This window comes from Oratosquilla oratoria, chromosome 18 (genome assembly GCF_046742065.1).
Source record: "Oratosquilla oratoria isolate Oo_2021 chromosome 18, ASM4674206v1, whole genome shotgun sequence".
Lineage (NCBI taxonomy): Eukaryota > Metazoa > Arthropoda > Malacostraca > Stomatopoda > Squillidae > Oratosquilla > Oratosquilla oratoria.
In genome coordinates, this window is record NC_134794.1 from 28,994,691 (window position 1) to 29,011,695 (window position 17,005).

Below are 17,005 nucleotides of genomic sequence, written 5' to 3' on the forward strand. Positions count from 1 at the left end.
GGCAGCGTCGCGAATCCACTTGCTCCTCATGACGCCTACGTGTGCGGCACCGTATGGTAGGGGTTAATGTTATCCTTGTGTCTTCTAGCATATTTTTGTGTTCTCTTTCTTCCCATGAAGCCATTTTAGGAGGCACATAATTTACTACAAATTTCCTGCTCTTCCCATCCCTGTCTTCCACTTCCATCATAATCATCTCTATCCTTTCCATATGTGACATTCCACTTACTATATTGTCCTTCTCTCATCACTTTAATAACTGCGTCCTTAGTTTGTTCTTTCATCTGTTGTGTCATTATATCTCTAAATTCAATTTTGTTGTTCTCTTGGACTTTTCTCCAACCCTGTACCTCTTTTACTATGGACTCTTTATTCTCTTTATTATTATTCTTTAATTCCTCATTCTCATCTTTTACCTGTTTTAATTGTGTATTTAATTCTTCTATGTCTTTATTTAGGGTTTGGTTCTCCTTTAGTTCTTCCACCTAACCTCCCAATGTTCATTCATTTTCTCTATTTTTTCCTGTAGACTTGCTAATCAGGGGAGGTTGGCATCCCAACCCTCATTAAATCAATGGAAATTATTATCTCCACTTTCTATTGTGTTGTTCTTATCTATATTTCTGATTTTAGTGACTTTATTGATATTTTCAACTTCACCTGCATCGTCTGCAGCCCTTCTGTTGACATTCCTTCTGACGTCCAGGGGAGCCCGTTCGTCTCCTTCCTCATTTCCTTCCATTTTCCTCAGTAATTCCTCCCTTTTTCCTTTATCTTTACCTTCCCACTACACAACAAGCTTCCCCCTTCCTTACTAATACAACAAAGGTACTCCCTTGTTGACATTGACAAAATTTGAAGTTTTCCTGGAGTTCCAAACTTCGCTGTCACTTCGACTGTTGTATGTGGGGTATTGGCTGCATGTTATTGTGGCAAAGTAGCATGCAGTTGATACTTTAGGGTCTATATGGGGCGCCCCTATGGACCAGAGCCACGCATCATTTTGTCTGTGATAGAGGAAAACTGTTCATAGAGAAAGGACACTTTTATACAACGACTATCCCTCCGTTATGCTGTCCCCCAACCCCTTGTTACTGTCCTGTACCATTTCTCTGAATATTCATTTCCTTTTTTCACCGACCCTGTGGTGGGGGAAGAGAATGCTACCACCAAGTCTTTCCACTTGAGTCGTAAAAGGCGACAAAAAATGGGACGGGGATGGGATTAGGAGTCCTACTCCCTGTAGCCCCAAAAGGGGACATTCCTAAAAAAAAAAAGAAGTAAAGGCATGAGAGGGTCTGTGGGTTTTCCAACCAGTACCCTAAGGTTTGGGTCTTTTAATGTGCATGTATGTGGTACAGATGAGAGTAAAAGGGAAGAGATAGGCAGTATGTTTGTGAGAAGAAAGATGGATGTGCTGGCTTTGAGTGAAACTAAAATGAAAGGAAAGGGCAACTGTGAGTTTGGGAGTGTAGCTGGGAGATACTCAGGAGTGAAGAGGGGACGAGGGAGAGAAGGGGTGGCTATACTAGTAAGTGAAGAGATAAGTAAGCGAGTAGTGAAGGAGGTTTCATCAAGGTTGATGTGGATGAAGGTGAAGCTGGGAAGGGAGATGTGGGTTTTTGTAAGTGCATATGGACCTGGTAGTGAGAAGAGCATAGAGGAAAGGGAGGCTTTTTGGGTAGATATAAATGAGTGCATAGAGGGATTAGGGAGAAATGTCAATGTAGTTGTATTGGGAGACCTTAATGCTAGGGTAGAAAATGGTCCAATAGATGGAGTGATTGGGAAGTATGGAGTTCCAGGTAAAAATCATAGTGGAGAAATGATGGTGGAGATGTGTCTTGAAAGAGAGTTGATGATAGCAAATACAGTGTTTAGGAAGAAAATCAAGCATAAGTACACATGGGAGAGGGTGGTGGATGGAAGGGTGGCAGATAGAGCGTTAATGGACTATATAGTGGTGACCAGGAGTATGGTAGGAAGAATTATGGATGTACATGTTCTAAGGGGAGAGAGTTTGGGAATATCAGATCATTTTCTGGTGGAAGGTAAATTGAAAGTGGAGAATAGGTGGAGAAAGGAAAAGTGCAGAAGGTGGGGAGGTACTTAGAGTGAACTGCTTAAATGAGGAAAAAAAGGAGAGTGAGTATAAGAAGAAGCTGAAAGAGGAGTGGGGAGGAGTAAAGGATAGAGTAGAACTAGGAGTGGAGGAGGAATGGAGATGGTTCAAGGAGGGCGTCATAAGGTGTGCAAAGATGGTGTGTGGAACAAGGAGGGTGGGAGGAAATAGAAGGAAGGGTAGTGAGTGGTGGGATGAGGAAGCAAAGAAGTGTGTAGAAGAGAAGAAGCAGGCATTCATAGATTGGCTGCAAATTAGGACGGAAACATATGAGAGGTACAAAGTAAAGAGAAGGGAAGTTAAGCATAAGATAAAGGAAGCAAAGAGGAGAGCAGATGTTAAATGGGGAAAGAGTATGACAGAAAATTTTGAAAGTAATAAAAAGATGTTTTGGAAGGAAATTAAAAGAGAGGAGGCGAATCAAGTAGAGAAGAAAAGGTAAAAGGTGCAGATGGAGAGATGATAATGGAAGAGAAGGCAGTGAGAGGAAGGTGGGCAGAGTATTTTAGGGAGTTGCTAAATGTGAAGGAGGATAGGGAGGGAAAGGTAGTTGCAGTGGGAACCGCTAAGAAAATGAGAGTGATGAGTGAGGAAAATAGAGGAGAAATAGGGAAGGATGAAGTTAAAGCACCTGTTAAGATGATGAGAGCAGATAAGGTACAGTTATAGTGGAGTGGCTGGTGAGGTTATTTAATGTTTGCTGGAGAGAGGGTAGAGTGCCGGAGGACTGGAGGAGTGCCTGTATAGTTCCGCTTTACAAGGGAAAGGGGGCCAAGTGTGAGTGTAGTAGTTTCAGAGGGATCAGCTTGTTGAGTGTAGTTGGGAAGGCTTATGGGAGGGTCTTGATTGAGAGGATTAGGAGAGGAACAGAGGGAGTAATTGGTGAAGAACAGTATTTCTCCCCATCTCCTTTTCTGCATGAGGGGATGGAGAGGGGGGGGTTGCCGAATTTATGAAGCGGCCTTGCTGTGGATGTGCTGTGTCTTGCGACACTGCTTCTGTCTCAGGGCAGTGGACAGGATGCAGGGATGACCCGCCATCCAGGAGGTGCCGAGATGAGGGGGAGGGTGGAGGGGAGTGGAATATATAGGAGATGGAATGGGTGGGAGTGGTTTCGGTGCCTTTTTCTTTTTGGCTACACCCCCCCCTCCGTGTAGGGGAAAAGCCCTTGGTATATGTAAGTTTTCATAGGGTAATACTAGTAGGTTGTTATAGGCAAAAGGTTTTACTGATGGAGGGTTGTAAAAAAAAATTCTTCACAAAATTGTAAGAGATGTCAATAAAATGTTTAGGATATTTTAGTTAGCACCAATATCATAAACATATCTTGTTTCCTCATTAATGTACTCAGGACTATATATCTGCAAAGATCTGAAAAACATGAGAAAACATCCTTTGATATTATCAAGGTGGGAAGAATAATGTTTGGATGAGCCTACACCAGTCAATTGTCTGTATACACTAAATTTTAGGTTCCTCTTTGTTCAGTGAATTTCTACATCTAAGAAAGGTAACCTCCCTTATAAGGGGGGGGAAAAGCCTTTGTTATATGTATGTATGTAAGAAAGGTAGCACACCGTTATTTTCCATTTCAATTATAAATTTTATAGAATTGACTAGGTTATTAATTTTATCAAGAAAATGAGAAGTGTCTAAGAAATCAGGCCATGGTCAGAAAGTGTTGTCAATATAATGATGCCAGGAGGAATGATCTTATACATTTGTAATTTGTACATGGAATATTAAACAAGATCATTGCTCCTGGCATTACTTGGGCATGCTACATTTATATTTTTTACCTTGCCTATGGCCTGATTACTTAGATTCTTCTCTTTTCTCAATTTGTTCTTATGATGTAAACACCAGACTTATGCTGCTCTCTTTGGTTGCCCAAGCCTCAAAGAGCAGTCTACTCTTCTTGCACTTATCCCTATGCAAGACTTTGGCCCCATCCCAATCAATGCTGTGTTTGTGTTCAGTGGTGTGCTTCTATAAGGCTGATGCTAGGTCTCTGTATCTAACTGCCCTTTGGTATTCCTCCACCTTGGTTGCAAGTTTCTTTGTGTCTCCCCCATGTATTCCGCATCACAATCCTTATAGCCAACATAGTACACCACACCTGCCTGCTGTGTTTGTTCTTTTTGGTCTGTGACCCTGGTTAAGTTGTGGTGCAGGGTATTGCATAATATGTGTCACCTGTATCTCGTATGCCTTGTATTTACCCAGTTGTATCTAATGGAAAGGGAAGCTATGCTCGTATTTACCTAGTTGTATTATACAGGAAGGGAGCTATGCTTGTGGTGACCCATCTTTGTATCTTTCAGCATCAGGTTTTTGCTTAACCACTTCAGTACGGGACTTAAATCTCGCGGGCAGCAGCCAATGCCAGCCGTATGACGTAACGTAATAATATTCGCATCATAAAATATAGTCACCGCTTATATCGATCGTTCTCTCTTTCACCCGCGAATTTTGAAAACCACAGAGAATGGGATTCAGGGCGCATTTGGGAGAATGTAAAAACACAGGGGCGACTACAATAAATATAATCAAGACGCCGATATGGCAGCGTCGCAAATCCACTTGCTCCTCATGATGCCTACGTGTGCGGCACCGTATGGAAGGGGTTAAAATCTTGAATAGTGTTTGCACACACTTTTTTTCCAGATCTCTTCTGTAATTATCTCTTTTGAGTTTCTTTTTATGTCCTCTTGTTTTTCCATTGTCCCATTTCAATAAATCATTCTTATCAAAGTTTTCCATTCCTTTCATAATTCTAGATAGTAGGTCTCCTTTTTCCCTTTGCTCCAGATTTGGTAATTCTAATTTGGATAGTCTTTGTTCATATGTCATTTTGGAAAGAGTTGGTACCAGTTTTGTTGCTCTTTTTATTCTTTCTAATTTTTTTATGTTCTTTTTGGTACTGGGTGTCCATAGTGTTGCTGCGTACTCAAGTTTTGGTCTTTTAGTGTAATTAATTTTTTTTGTATCATTTCCTCATCCAAATAGACATGCCACTTTTATTGACGTCAATAAATTGTAGGTTTCTCCGACTATTTTATTAATATGCATGTCCAGTGTCATGTCTATGCTGATCATCACTCCAAGGTCTTTTTCCGAGTTTACTTTTTTACCTCTTCACCAATTTTATAATCTATATTCTGTTTTTACTTTTTCCCAATTCCATTATACTACATTTCTTGATATTGAATTTCACTTCCCACTTTTGAGTCCATTTCCAGATCTTGTCCAAGTCTTGTTGTAATGAGTTGCAATCCTCCTCCGTTCTTACTTTCTGTATTATTTTTGTGTCGTCTGCAAAGAAATTCACATAACACTACTCCTTCATCCATGTCATGTATATGGCAAACATGATCGGGGCCAGTACTGATCCCTGCGGGACACCCCTTATCTTTTCTTCCCAATTCGTGAATTTATCTCTAATTACTACTCTCTTTTTCCTCTCAGTCAGGAAGTCTTTCATCCATTCCAATAATTTTCCTCTGATACCACCTTTTGACTCTATCTTCCTTATTAGTTTCTTGTGTGGTACCTTATCAAATGCCTTTTGTAGGTCCAGAAAGGCACAGTCTACCCACCCATCTATCTCTTGTATTATCTATATTAATCTCGAGTAGAAGCAGATCAAGTTTGTTGTACATGATCTTCCTTGTCTGAATCTAAACTGATTTGGATTCAGTATAGTTTTTTCCTCCAAATATTTAACCCATCTATTTTTGACGACCTTTTCGCAAATTTTTGCTACTGTGCTTGTCAGGGAGACTGGTCTGTAATTTGACGGATCTTCCTTGTTTCCTCCCTTATAAATCGATACAGTGTTTGCATTCTTCCAGTCCTGTGGCACTTTTCCTTCTTGAAGTGAGAATTTAATTATATTGTATATTTTATCTTTTAATTCCTCCATGCATTCTTTCAGTATCCAATTTGCAATTCTGTCTGGACCATGTGATTTTCTGACATCAAGGGTTTTGATTTGGTCGCTGATTTCCTTCTGTGTTACAATTATTTTCTTTCATTGAGGGGGATATCTCTCTATTTCCTCACAGGTGAGTTTTCTATTGTGAATACTGATTTAAAGTGGTTCATAATTTCAGCCATTTCCAGTTCTGTATATTCATATTACCTTGGTGCAGCTTTTCTTTTTCTTGTTTATTCTTCAGTTTGCCATTTACATACCTGTAAAATAGTTTGGGTTCTTCCTTGCATTTTTCTTTTTTTTCGTAGTTTCTCTTTTCATTTCCATATTTTTATATAATTTCTTAGTTTGATATACATTAGCCATGTGCTTGTTTTCTTGTCTTTTTTCCATTTCTTCCAAGCTTTGTCTCTTTTATCCTTATCCTCACTACATTTTTTGTTGTATCAGCTTTTTATGTATGTTCTCTCTTTTTTTTTGTTGTGGTACATATTTATTCGCTCCCTCAATATAAATTTGTTTTAGTATATTCCATTTCTCTTCCATCCCTGTTTCTTCATTTAGGAATTTTTCCCAGTTCTGCATTGCGAAAGAATTTTTTTTAGTTTCTCAAACTTTGTTTTGTTGTACATTAGTCTTCCTATTCTGGGTTTATCATTTCTACTTTGATCCATTTGCTCTTTCAACTCAAATTCTATTAGTACATGGTCATTCCTATCGAAGTTTTGTAATCACTTTTGTCAACAATTTCAGGCTCTGTCGTAAGTATTAAATCCAGCCTTGATGGTTCTTCACTACCTTTGTATCAGGTATTTTCCCTTATCCACTGAGTCATTGTGTATTTGATGGTCATGTCGAGCAGGACATTGCCCCAGAGTTCCTCTCTACCCTTCACTATCATTTCTTCTCAACATATTTCTTTTGTATTAACCCCTTCCATACGGTGCCGCACACGTAGGCGTCATGGGGAGCGAGTGTATTCGCGAGGCTGCCATATCGGCGTCTTGATTATATTTATTGTAGTCACCCCTCCATAATGACATTCTTTCTAATTCTTTTGTAATTGCATTTTCTATGGTTATCAAAATTCATGGGTGAAGAGAGAACGATCGATATAAGCGGTGACTATATTTTATGATGCGAGTATTATTACGACACATCGTACGGCTGGCATTGGCTGCTGCCACCGAGATCTAAGTCCATGACGCCTACGTGTGCGGCACCGTATGGAAGGGGTTAAAGTCACCCATAATTACTATATTTCCTCTGTTCTTCAGTATATTAGTTAATTTGTATTTTGTATCCTCTAATATTTTAGAATGATCACTTTCTGATCTGGACTGTGTTTTGGGGGGCACATACACCACTACAAATTTTCTACTCTTCATATGTTTGCCTTCAACTTGTATTGTAATTGATTCTACATTGTTTTTTCCTTCAATTAATTATTTTTGTTACATTTAAATCTTTATTAGTCAAAATTAATACTCCACCACCCTGTTTATCCTTTCTATTCTTTGTCCAACAATTGTATAAACCTTGTCCCACAGTGTTGGGTGGTAGAGTACACTTTAAATTAGTTTCCACTATTCCCACTATGGTTTTTCTAAGGCCAGATTATCATTTAATTCATTCATTCTTGAAGTTATTCCATCTATATTGGTATAAGCTATTTTTAATTTCCTTTCTCCTCGTCTTTTTGTGTCTGCTTTGTTTCCTTTTTCCTTGTATACCATTTTCTCAGGCTCAGGTCCACCACTCTCCAAAAAAAAAATTCTTTTCAGTTTCAGTTCTTTTTTTGTTTTTTTCATTCGCTTTTTTCTTCTTCATCTGACCTAGTTATGGACCAAAAGGTCTGTCAGCATGATCCCCCTTTGTAATTATTAGGGCCAGTACCGATCCTTGTGGAACTCCACTAATCACCTCCCAACTTAAATTCTTTTCTTTGAGTTCTACACTCATTTTTCTGCCATCCAAGAAATCCCTCCAGTTTAGTAATTTACATTGTATTTTTTTTTTTTTTTTTTTTTTTTTTTTTTTTTTTTTTTTTTTTTTTTTTTTTTTTTTTTTTTTTTTTTTTGTAATTCTAGGAAAGCTCAGTCAGCCTATCCATCCCTTTCTTGTAGTACAGAGTCCTTCAAATAACGCGGGGGTTAGGTTCCTGAAATTACCGCGTATGACCAAATCCACATATGCTGACTTTCCATATTAGATACCGAGAATTGTATGTATGTGTGTGTGCATGCGTGTGTGTGTATGTGGTGTATGTGGCGTTTGTGGCAAATGTATGTGTTTGTGCGTATATACATGTGTGTGTATGTGGCGTATATGCATATGTGTATGTGGCGTATATGCATATGTGTATGTGGTGTATATACATGTGTGTATGTGGTGTATACACGTGTGTGTGTGTGTATGTGGCATATGTATATGTGTGTGTATGTGGCATATGTATGTGTGTGCGTGCATGCGTGCGTGTATGTGTCTGTGTTCACATGTACAAGTAAGCATGTACGTGCGTGTGTTCACATGTACAAGTAAGCATGTACGTGCGTGTGTCTGTGTTCGTATTTGTGTGTACATGCACACGCATTCACAACATACACTGGTTGTCTAACACGTGTCTACGTGTGGGTGTCTACACGTGTATAAGCGTGTATATGTCTGTTTTTGATCTCCCAAACCACCACCGCCAGTAACAACAAGAATCTCATAAGAGAAATTAAGACACGACAAGCACAGTCATTATCAGACTTATTAGTTGTGTTCCAAACGAAAGAAACATTACACTTCAACAGGTTAGGGCGGTAAAATTTCACGATAGCACGGCGCAGGTGGTGGAAGCGACAAGCTACAGCTTGTTGGCTACCCCTCTACCACCCCCCTACTCCCCCTCTCCTCCCTCCCTCCCTCCTGCATCAGTACCCGGAGGTTGACACGTAACCGCAGGCAGCCACCCACGGCTATCCCCTCGCCCCACACCCTTGTTTGAGCAGTTCCCAGTGTACATAATGACTGCGTTATATGAGGATCGACTGTATATGGTAAAATAGAAAGCAGTCACCACAAATGTTTGCGATGTTGCCGCGTGTGTGCATATGCGTGCCCGACTCGGCGCGAATTTTAAAACGGTTCTCTACATTTGAGATGGTTTTGAAATAAAATCCGTGTATGATTGAATCCGTGTTATTCGAATCCTTGTTATTTGAGGGACTCCTGTATATCTATTAGGCTTGAGGAGAAACATATTAAGTTTGTGGCACATGATCTTCCCTGTCTGAATCCAAATTGTCTCAGGTTTATTATATTGTTTTCTTCCAGGTGTTATCCATCAATTCTTGATTTTTCAATTTTTTGGCTACAGTGCTTGTCAGGGAGACCAGTCTGTATTTGTTTGGTTCTTTGTCTCCTCCTTTATATATTGGTACAATATTGTCATTTTTCCATTAATTTATTAATATATTTTGTCCATTATTTCTTCTATACATTCTTGTAGTATCCAATTTCCAAATCTGTCTGGGTTGTGTGATTTCCCGACATCAAGGTTCATTAGTTGATCCATTATTTCTTTTTGTGTTATCGTTACTATTTCCCTCATGGGGGGTGATCATACTTCATTTCCTTTGTCCCAATGCTGTACTTTTTCTCTAGAGAAAACAGACTTGAAGTGGTCGTTCATGATTTCAGCCATTTCTAAATCTGTATATTGTATATTTCTGTGGCATAGTTTCACCATTTTCTGTTTAATTTAGAGTTTACTATTTGCATATCTATATAATAGTTTGGGTTGATCTTTACATTTTTCCATTGTCTTTTTTTTTTTAGTTCCTTTTTCCTCAGCACACTTTTACATATTAATTTCTATGGTTGATATATATTGGCCATTTTCCAGGATTTTTATCTTTTTTCCATGTTTTCCAAGCTCTGTCTCTTCTTTGTTTCACCTCATTGCATCTTCTATTGAACTAGTGCGTAATGTACACAATTTCCTGTTTCTGTCTTGGTACATATTTATTCACACCTCCATTATAAATTTTCATTAAAATCATCCATTTCTCTTCCACTTTTGTCATTCCTCAGAGAAAGTTTTCCCAATTTGCATTTTGAAAGAACGTCTTAAGTTTTCCAAAGTCCGTTTTGCTGTACATCAGTCTTTCTTTTCTATATTTCTCATTTCTCTCTATATACATTTCCTTCTTTAGTTCAACCTCTATTAGCATGTGGTCACTTTTTCCAAGTGGTGTCTTGTATTAAATTTCATCCACAATTTCAGGATCTGTTGTAAATATTAAATCTAGTCTCGATGGTTCCTCATTACTTTTATATCTGGTATTTTCTTTTACCCTTTGTGTAATTGTATTTTCTATAGTCATGTCAAGTAATCCATTTCCCCATAGATCCTCTCTGCCTTTCCCTGTCATCTCTTCTCAACAGATTTCCTTGCAGTTACAATCTCCCATAAGTACCAGGTTACCTCCATCCTTCATCTTGTTTCTTCTGACATTTTTGTATGCTCGCCCTCTTTCCAAGCACCCATTTTTGGGGGCACATAAATCACCATAAACTTTCTACTTTTCATGTCACTGTCTTCAACTTATATTATGATCATATCCACTCTTTTTAACCTCCGTAACCTTCGTCACATTTAAGTTTTTCTTGGCCAAAAACATGATTCCTCCACCCTGTTTGTCATTTCTCTTTTTAATCCAATAATTATATAACCCATGTCCAACACTATTTGGTGTTAGTGGACCCTTTAATTTCGTCTCCACAATTCCCATTATGTCTGGTTTTTCTTCTGACAGGTAATCAGTTCACTCAATCCTGAGATTAATCCATCTATATTAGTATAGGCCTCTTGTGTTGGTGTGTCACATCTTAGTCCATTTTTTGTATGTTCTTGATGAAGATGTAGAACTCTTTTTCATGGAAATTACCAGCAGGGAACCAGTGATCCAATTCAAGAATTAGAGGTGAATAGAGTTATTGTTAGTAGATATTAATATGACACAAAGGAAATACCTTCAGGACCAGTGTTTAGAGGAAATCCACACATCAGACTGACTTCTAGACAGATAGTAACCACATAGACTGTCACAAAAAAAAATATGGTCCAAACACTGTTGAACAGAGTTGGAAAGATCTGTTCCACAGTTGATGCAGAGAGTAGTTAACAGTTACCCATGCAGGACCATGCAAAAATGGACTTGAATTTGACACACCAATAAACAAGGGCCACACACTGGGTTAAGTATATTTAGATTAGGAAGTTGTTTTAGTATTGTTTCCTCCTTGTTCCACCACCCATATGTGCAGCCACTTTGGATGGCATTTAGGTCACCTTAATGCGATTTATTAGGTCATATGAAGGGTAATATGAAGATATTAATGATGTTCAATGTTGTTTTCTTTGTTTTTGGATTATGATTATTTTTGTTGTAACATCTGTTAATCTCTTTTGTCTTGTTGGAGAAGAGTATGTTATTGTGTACATGTTATGAGTACCATTGTGGCAGGAATCTGATTAAAGGATAAGTGCAGAAGGAATTAATGCTTTTTTGTCTTCATTGCAGTTGAAGAACTTAGAAGAGTAAAAGAGAATGAGGAGAAACTGCGAGGGCAATTAGCTGAGGCTCAGCGAAAAGAGCAATACCTCATCATGAGACTTTCATGCAAAGAACATGAACTTCAAGATCTGGCAGTAAGTTTTAAGATGAGTGGAGTGTAGATTTGCTAAAGAAGTGAAATTAATCAAATTATATTAAATATGGTCTTGTATGTTGACATGGAAATCTACTTCATTATTTGATCATTCTTGCACACACTTTAATTGAATTGTATTGCACGCAATTAATTGAATTCATTACCATGTAGGCACAGATCCAAGAACTCAAGAGTCCACTGGGTGGTGTTGCCGGGTTGAAACACTGCCTCTTGGACCCAGCTGTCAACCTCCTTTTTGAACGACTTAAGAGAGATCTTGACTCTGCAAGAGCCAAAATGGAGGAAACTCAGAATGAACTTTCAGCTTGGAAGTTCACTCCAGATAGGTATGTCTATAGATGTAAACAGATGCAAAGTTTACCAACTTTGCAAGGGAAAGGAATAATATCATTGTCAAGTTTAACAACAAATAATGTGGGATTAATCGAAGGGACCTGTCTTTTCATGTAGTTTTCATATAAGATTTTACTCTTCATTTTCATTACAGCAACACTGGTAAGCAACTAATGGCAAAATGCAGATTGCTCATAAAGGAAAATGAAGAGCTTGGGCGCATGATATCCTCTGGAAGACTTGCAAAGCTAGAGGGTGATCTGGCTCTTCAGAAAAACTACAGTGAAGAGCTAAAGAAGTCACAGTCAGGTTTGTTGCTTACCCATAGTAAATATGAGATTTGAGAGAAGATTTTTTTTTAGTATAGTTGAATGTAATTTTACCATCAAGACAGTATTCAAACAGCTGCACTGCAATTGAACAGTTTGTTGTGCATGTATTGGGGAAACTTTTTTCTGTTTTCTTTATTTTCTTTTTCTTTATTTTTTTCTTAGCATTAAAGATTAAAGATTAAAACTGAGTATGATCCTCATGGCCCCAATTAGTTGATTGTTGATTTTAAGTTTTAGATATCTGCTTATGACACACACATATACACACACAGAATAATACAACCAGGTAAATACACATAATATTGCAAAAAGATCTAGATACTATTTTTTTGCATGGTGCCAAGAATGGGAAATGAAGTTCAATACCAAAAAATGCAAAGTACTGGAAATGGGCAATAGCATCAAAAGGCCATCCTTAAACCATTCCTTGGGAAGCGAACCCATTACAATATCAAAAGAGGAGAAAGACTTCGGGGTTTTGATAAAAGACAACTTGTCACCTAACAGACATAGCAGGATTGTGGGAGGGACATATGGACTACTGCAGAAGATTAAAAGTGGTGTTCCATTATATGGATGAAGAGATAATGAAAAAACTGATTGAAGCCCAGATACAACGAAGACTGGAATATTCATCAGTAGTATGGTCCCCACATAGGGAAGAATATAAGCAAGATTGAAAGAATACAAAGGGCAGCAACTAAATTGGTCCCTAGCCTGGCAGATAAACCGTATGAGGAAAGATGAAAAGTACTGGGTCTACCAACTTTGAAAGATCAAAGAGAAAGTGGCGATATGATTACAGTGTTCAGGTCATTAAAGGGGAGATGCATTGATAGAAAAGATCTCATGATTAAAGATGGGAGGGCTTTAAGAGGTCATGGAAATAAATTAAGAAAGACCTCATGTTGAAAGGATGTGAAGAAATACATTTTTTCAATATAGACATATACATACATTCATACATATACCAAAGGCTTAAATGTGAAATAGTTTAGGTGATATAGCCCAAGCTCAAACAATACACGAGTTCAAATCTAAATATGATAATTGGAAATCAAAGATATAGGTTAAGTTGGAACCATACATGAATTTGAGTCTAGGTATGTTAGAAAATTAGAGCATAGACAGGACCTAAGAAGCATTGGTCCTTTCCTGTATACTATAATTAGATAAATACAGTTAGGTAAATATACACACACATCATTGTAGGTTAAGAATATGAATAACAAATGTAATGACCACTTCATGTATGTATGCTTGTGTGCTGATGGATATGTTAAAAATTCACACATTTGAAATACTGTATTGACACAATGATTTTATTTATATGTTTGTTTATTAATTTTTAGAACTGGACGAGTTTATATTGGAAATGGACGAGGACACAGAAGGCATGCAGGGCACTATTTACTACCTGCAACAGCAACTGCGGGAGGCTAAGGAACGCATCTCACAACTCACCGCCCAGCTTTCCAACTCTCAGGCTGCTGGTGACGCAAACACCATTGCCGCCACCACCACTACTCCTGCCACACCACCGCCCTCACACTTACAAGCAGAAGCACATGAGCAACAGGAGCAGCAAGGGGCACCACTTAGTGATGATGTTGGAAGGACACACCAGGCTAATGGGGGTACTCCCCACAGTGTAGTAGCACGGACTAGTGACTCACCCTTAGAGTCTGATCAGCTTTCCGTGCCACTAACCAATGGGCGTAAAAGGACGCGGAGTGAAGCTGAAGGTGACATTGAAGGGGAACATGAGGAGAATGAGGAGGAAGTGGAGGAGGAGGAGGAGATGATGGAAGCAAATGAGGAGAAGGTAGTGGTGGAGAAAGGCAAGGTGGTGTTTAAGGGGGAGGAAGGTGAGGGTGTAGACCAAGGGTTGGACATTGATGGACAGGATGGACAAATAGATGAGGGGGGCTTTGAGTGTGAGGAGGGAGTGCCTCCAAAGAAGCGGAACCGATTGGATCCTTCTGCTGGAGAGGACAGGGGGGAACAGCAGCAGCCCATAGAGAACGGTGTATCTGATGCTGAGTAGCTAGTGGACCTCTTTTTATTATGCAGCCATGGTGATGAGGTACTGAGAGAAGCTTGCTCTGTCAAATGTCACATCAGGTGTAGCGCCCAAGCGGAGATGTGGAGCACCAAGGGCAGCTGGCACAGGATGAATGAGTGCTCACCACAGTCAGGCACGAGGCTTGTACAGCTGTGCTTTGGACAGCTGTGCTTTGGACCAGCAGTTGACCCAAGTACCAAGTGATTTCAGTGTTTTTGTCAATGTTTATGTGTTCTTTGAAAGGTTAGAAATGTACTTGGCATAAGGACTCGCTGGTAGATTGTAAAATGTAGGACTTCACTAGTTCAAATATTTTATTCTTTTCAATTTGGTCCATTCATCTGTTTGTGCAAACCAAAACTATAAAGATATAAGAATAAACTATTTTTGAAGCCTCGGTCAAGAAGAGTCCAGAATTATCGACCTTGGCTGTTCTCTGCCCAGGTGAGAGGTCAAGTTGTCTGGTTTTGAGGGCAAAGTGAGTGAAGAGGCAAGAGACAACTTTTGCAACTGTGAAGGTAGTGGTGAAGGCACACCCTTGTGCCAGTGTTACGAAAGGCAGCAGACCTACAGCTACTTTGTTTAGCTGAGAGTAGATAACCTACCAGTCAAGTGGGGTTCTGATTGCCTTGGCGTAGTTGCTCTTGTCTACATCTCTGCCTGCAGTGACTGTAACCATGTACATGTCAAAATTGTGGTTGTATGGTGCAAAAACCACTGATTCTTGGTTTACACTCCAGTTTTTAGTTAAGAAATTCAACAGTACTGAAAGAACAGGTACAAAATAAATATTTTACTTTATTTGTAGATGGTATTTTCTATGATTCCTCAATGATACTTGAAGATCAAAGTGTCAGGCAGGAAGGCAGGTGTCTTTCTGTGAAAGAAAAAAGGAAATTGAAGTCTAGGAATAGTAGCCTGACCATATGTTGGGATACAGTGACACTGTTTTGGAAACAAACTGTATATCCCAGATGAAAATTTGATACTGCAAATGCATTGGAACATGGTGTGTTCTCAGACATGTGTGATTGAAGCATAGTTTGAAAGGTATCAGATATGAATTTTTATTTAATAGTTCAAAGTTAATCGAAAGCTCAAAAGTACATACATTGGTTTGTTTATATTAGAAATGTTAATGTAAGACATTTCACCTTGATAAGACCTTGCATTTCATAAATTATAGTCAGAATCAATGTGGAATATTTTATTTTAGTGGATTTCATTTCACTTATTTTACTTTATTTTATTTTATTATATATATATATTTTTTTCTTATTTTGTAAACTAGTGTTGTGGTGTGGTACAACAGTGCTGTTACATACATCACATATTTGAAGCATTTTTTCCTACAGTTATTTAATGCTTCCCATGGATTCTAAGGTACAACAGTCCAAATTCAAGTAGAATATGTCATTGGTGTTATAATAACACTATATGCCCCAAAGTCAAGAACTGTGTGAATGAATTCAGTTTCCCATGCTAAGATATTCAAACAGGATCCAAGTGATAAGACTGACACTTTTCCCTTCAGACTGTTGTTTCTGGTAAGAGCAAGGTAGATGGTGTCATGAAATCTCCCTTTATTCAGTGAAAACAAATCAGTCCAGTGCTTTTGAAATGAAAATCTTGATAATTAAGACAGAACCATGCCATGATAATGATAATGGCATAAGTAAGCTGATGAATTACTCTGGAGGACATCAGAAAGTAGAGATGGAGAAGAATGTTGAAGAGATTGAATGAATGATGCATCAAGAGCAGGTAACAGGTATCTGCAGCTTTTTTCTCGGTAAAGGTAAGGAAGTGAAGGATGTATGATGAATGTGCAGGACCAGATGGGAAAACTCGTCAGATATGTGTAAAGCAAGACATACAGAACATATTTTTGTGTGATTTGTTAAGTGTAATGTTGTTTCACAATAGGTGCAAATTTGATTCGCATAATCTGGTGAGCCTGTTTGGATGACAGAATTCTCATTTACATCTCTTTTATTCACTACAACTTACAATTTGTTTGGTTTTAGTGACGCATTGATATGATTTTTCATCTATGGTGAATCATTTAGCTTTGATTAATTCATGTGTCATGAATGGAAATCATAATTAAAAGCTGGTGAAAATGTTTAGATTATTGTTGATTACAGATGTTCCTCCACACTAATTCTATCTAACTTCTGCAGCTTCAGCCACTGTTGTTTCCTCTGCCTTCATGAGGATTGGTGAAGAAAAGGGTGAAGAAAGAGTTGGATCTACAAATATCAGTACAGGTGGATATTTAGAGTATGGCTGGGTCTTCCTGAGAGTTGTGAAAGAGAAGTTAGGTACATATTTATTCAGGAGAAATGTGCCAAAGTGTGACTGAATGAGATTGTATTTCAATAAATGTATTTTGTAGGTAGGAACCTTGCTTATCATGTATAAGGATGTTCAATGAAGTGATATTTATAAAACTGTGTCATCTTTTGCACTCCCTCCCTATCATTTATTGT

The 17,005-nt window shown here is 38.5% G+C and overlaps 1 protein-coding gene across 7 annotated transcripts in view; it reads left to right on the plus strand.

Moving 5' to 3' along the window:
* LOC143035134 (pre-mRNA-splicing regulator WTAP-like) overlaps positions 1-15,320 on the plus strand; it is a 95,703-nt gene extending 80,383 nt beyond the window's left edge. For all 7 annotated transcript variants that reach the window (XM_076201737.1, XM_076201739.1, XM_076201738.1 and 4 more), the window contains 4 exons: positions 11,633-11,760; positions 11,934-12,109; positions 12,271-12,425; positions 13,801-15,320. In XM_076201737.1, the coding sequence (XP_076057852.1) occupies positions 11,633-11,760; positions 11,934-12,109; positions 12,271-12,425; positions 13,801-14,495 (1,154 nt within the window). In that variant the 3' untranslated portion in view covers positions 14,496-15,320. The remainder of the gene's footprint in view (positions 1-11,632; positions 11,761-11,933; positions 12,110-12,270; positions 12,426-13,800) is intronic.
* Positions 15,321-17,005: the final 1,685 nt, after the last annotated feature.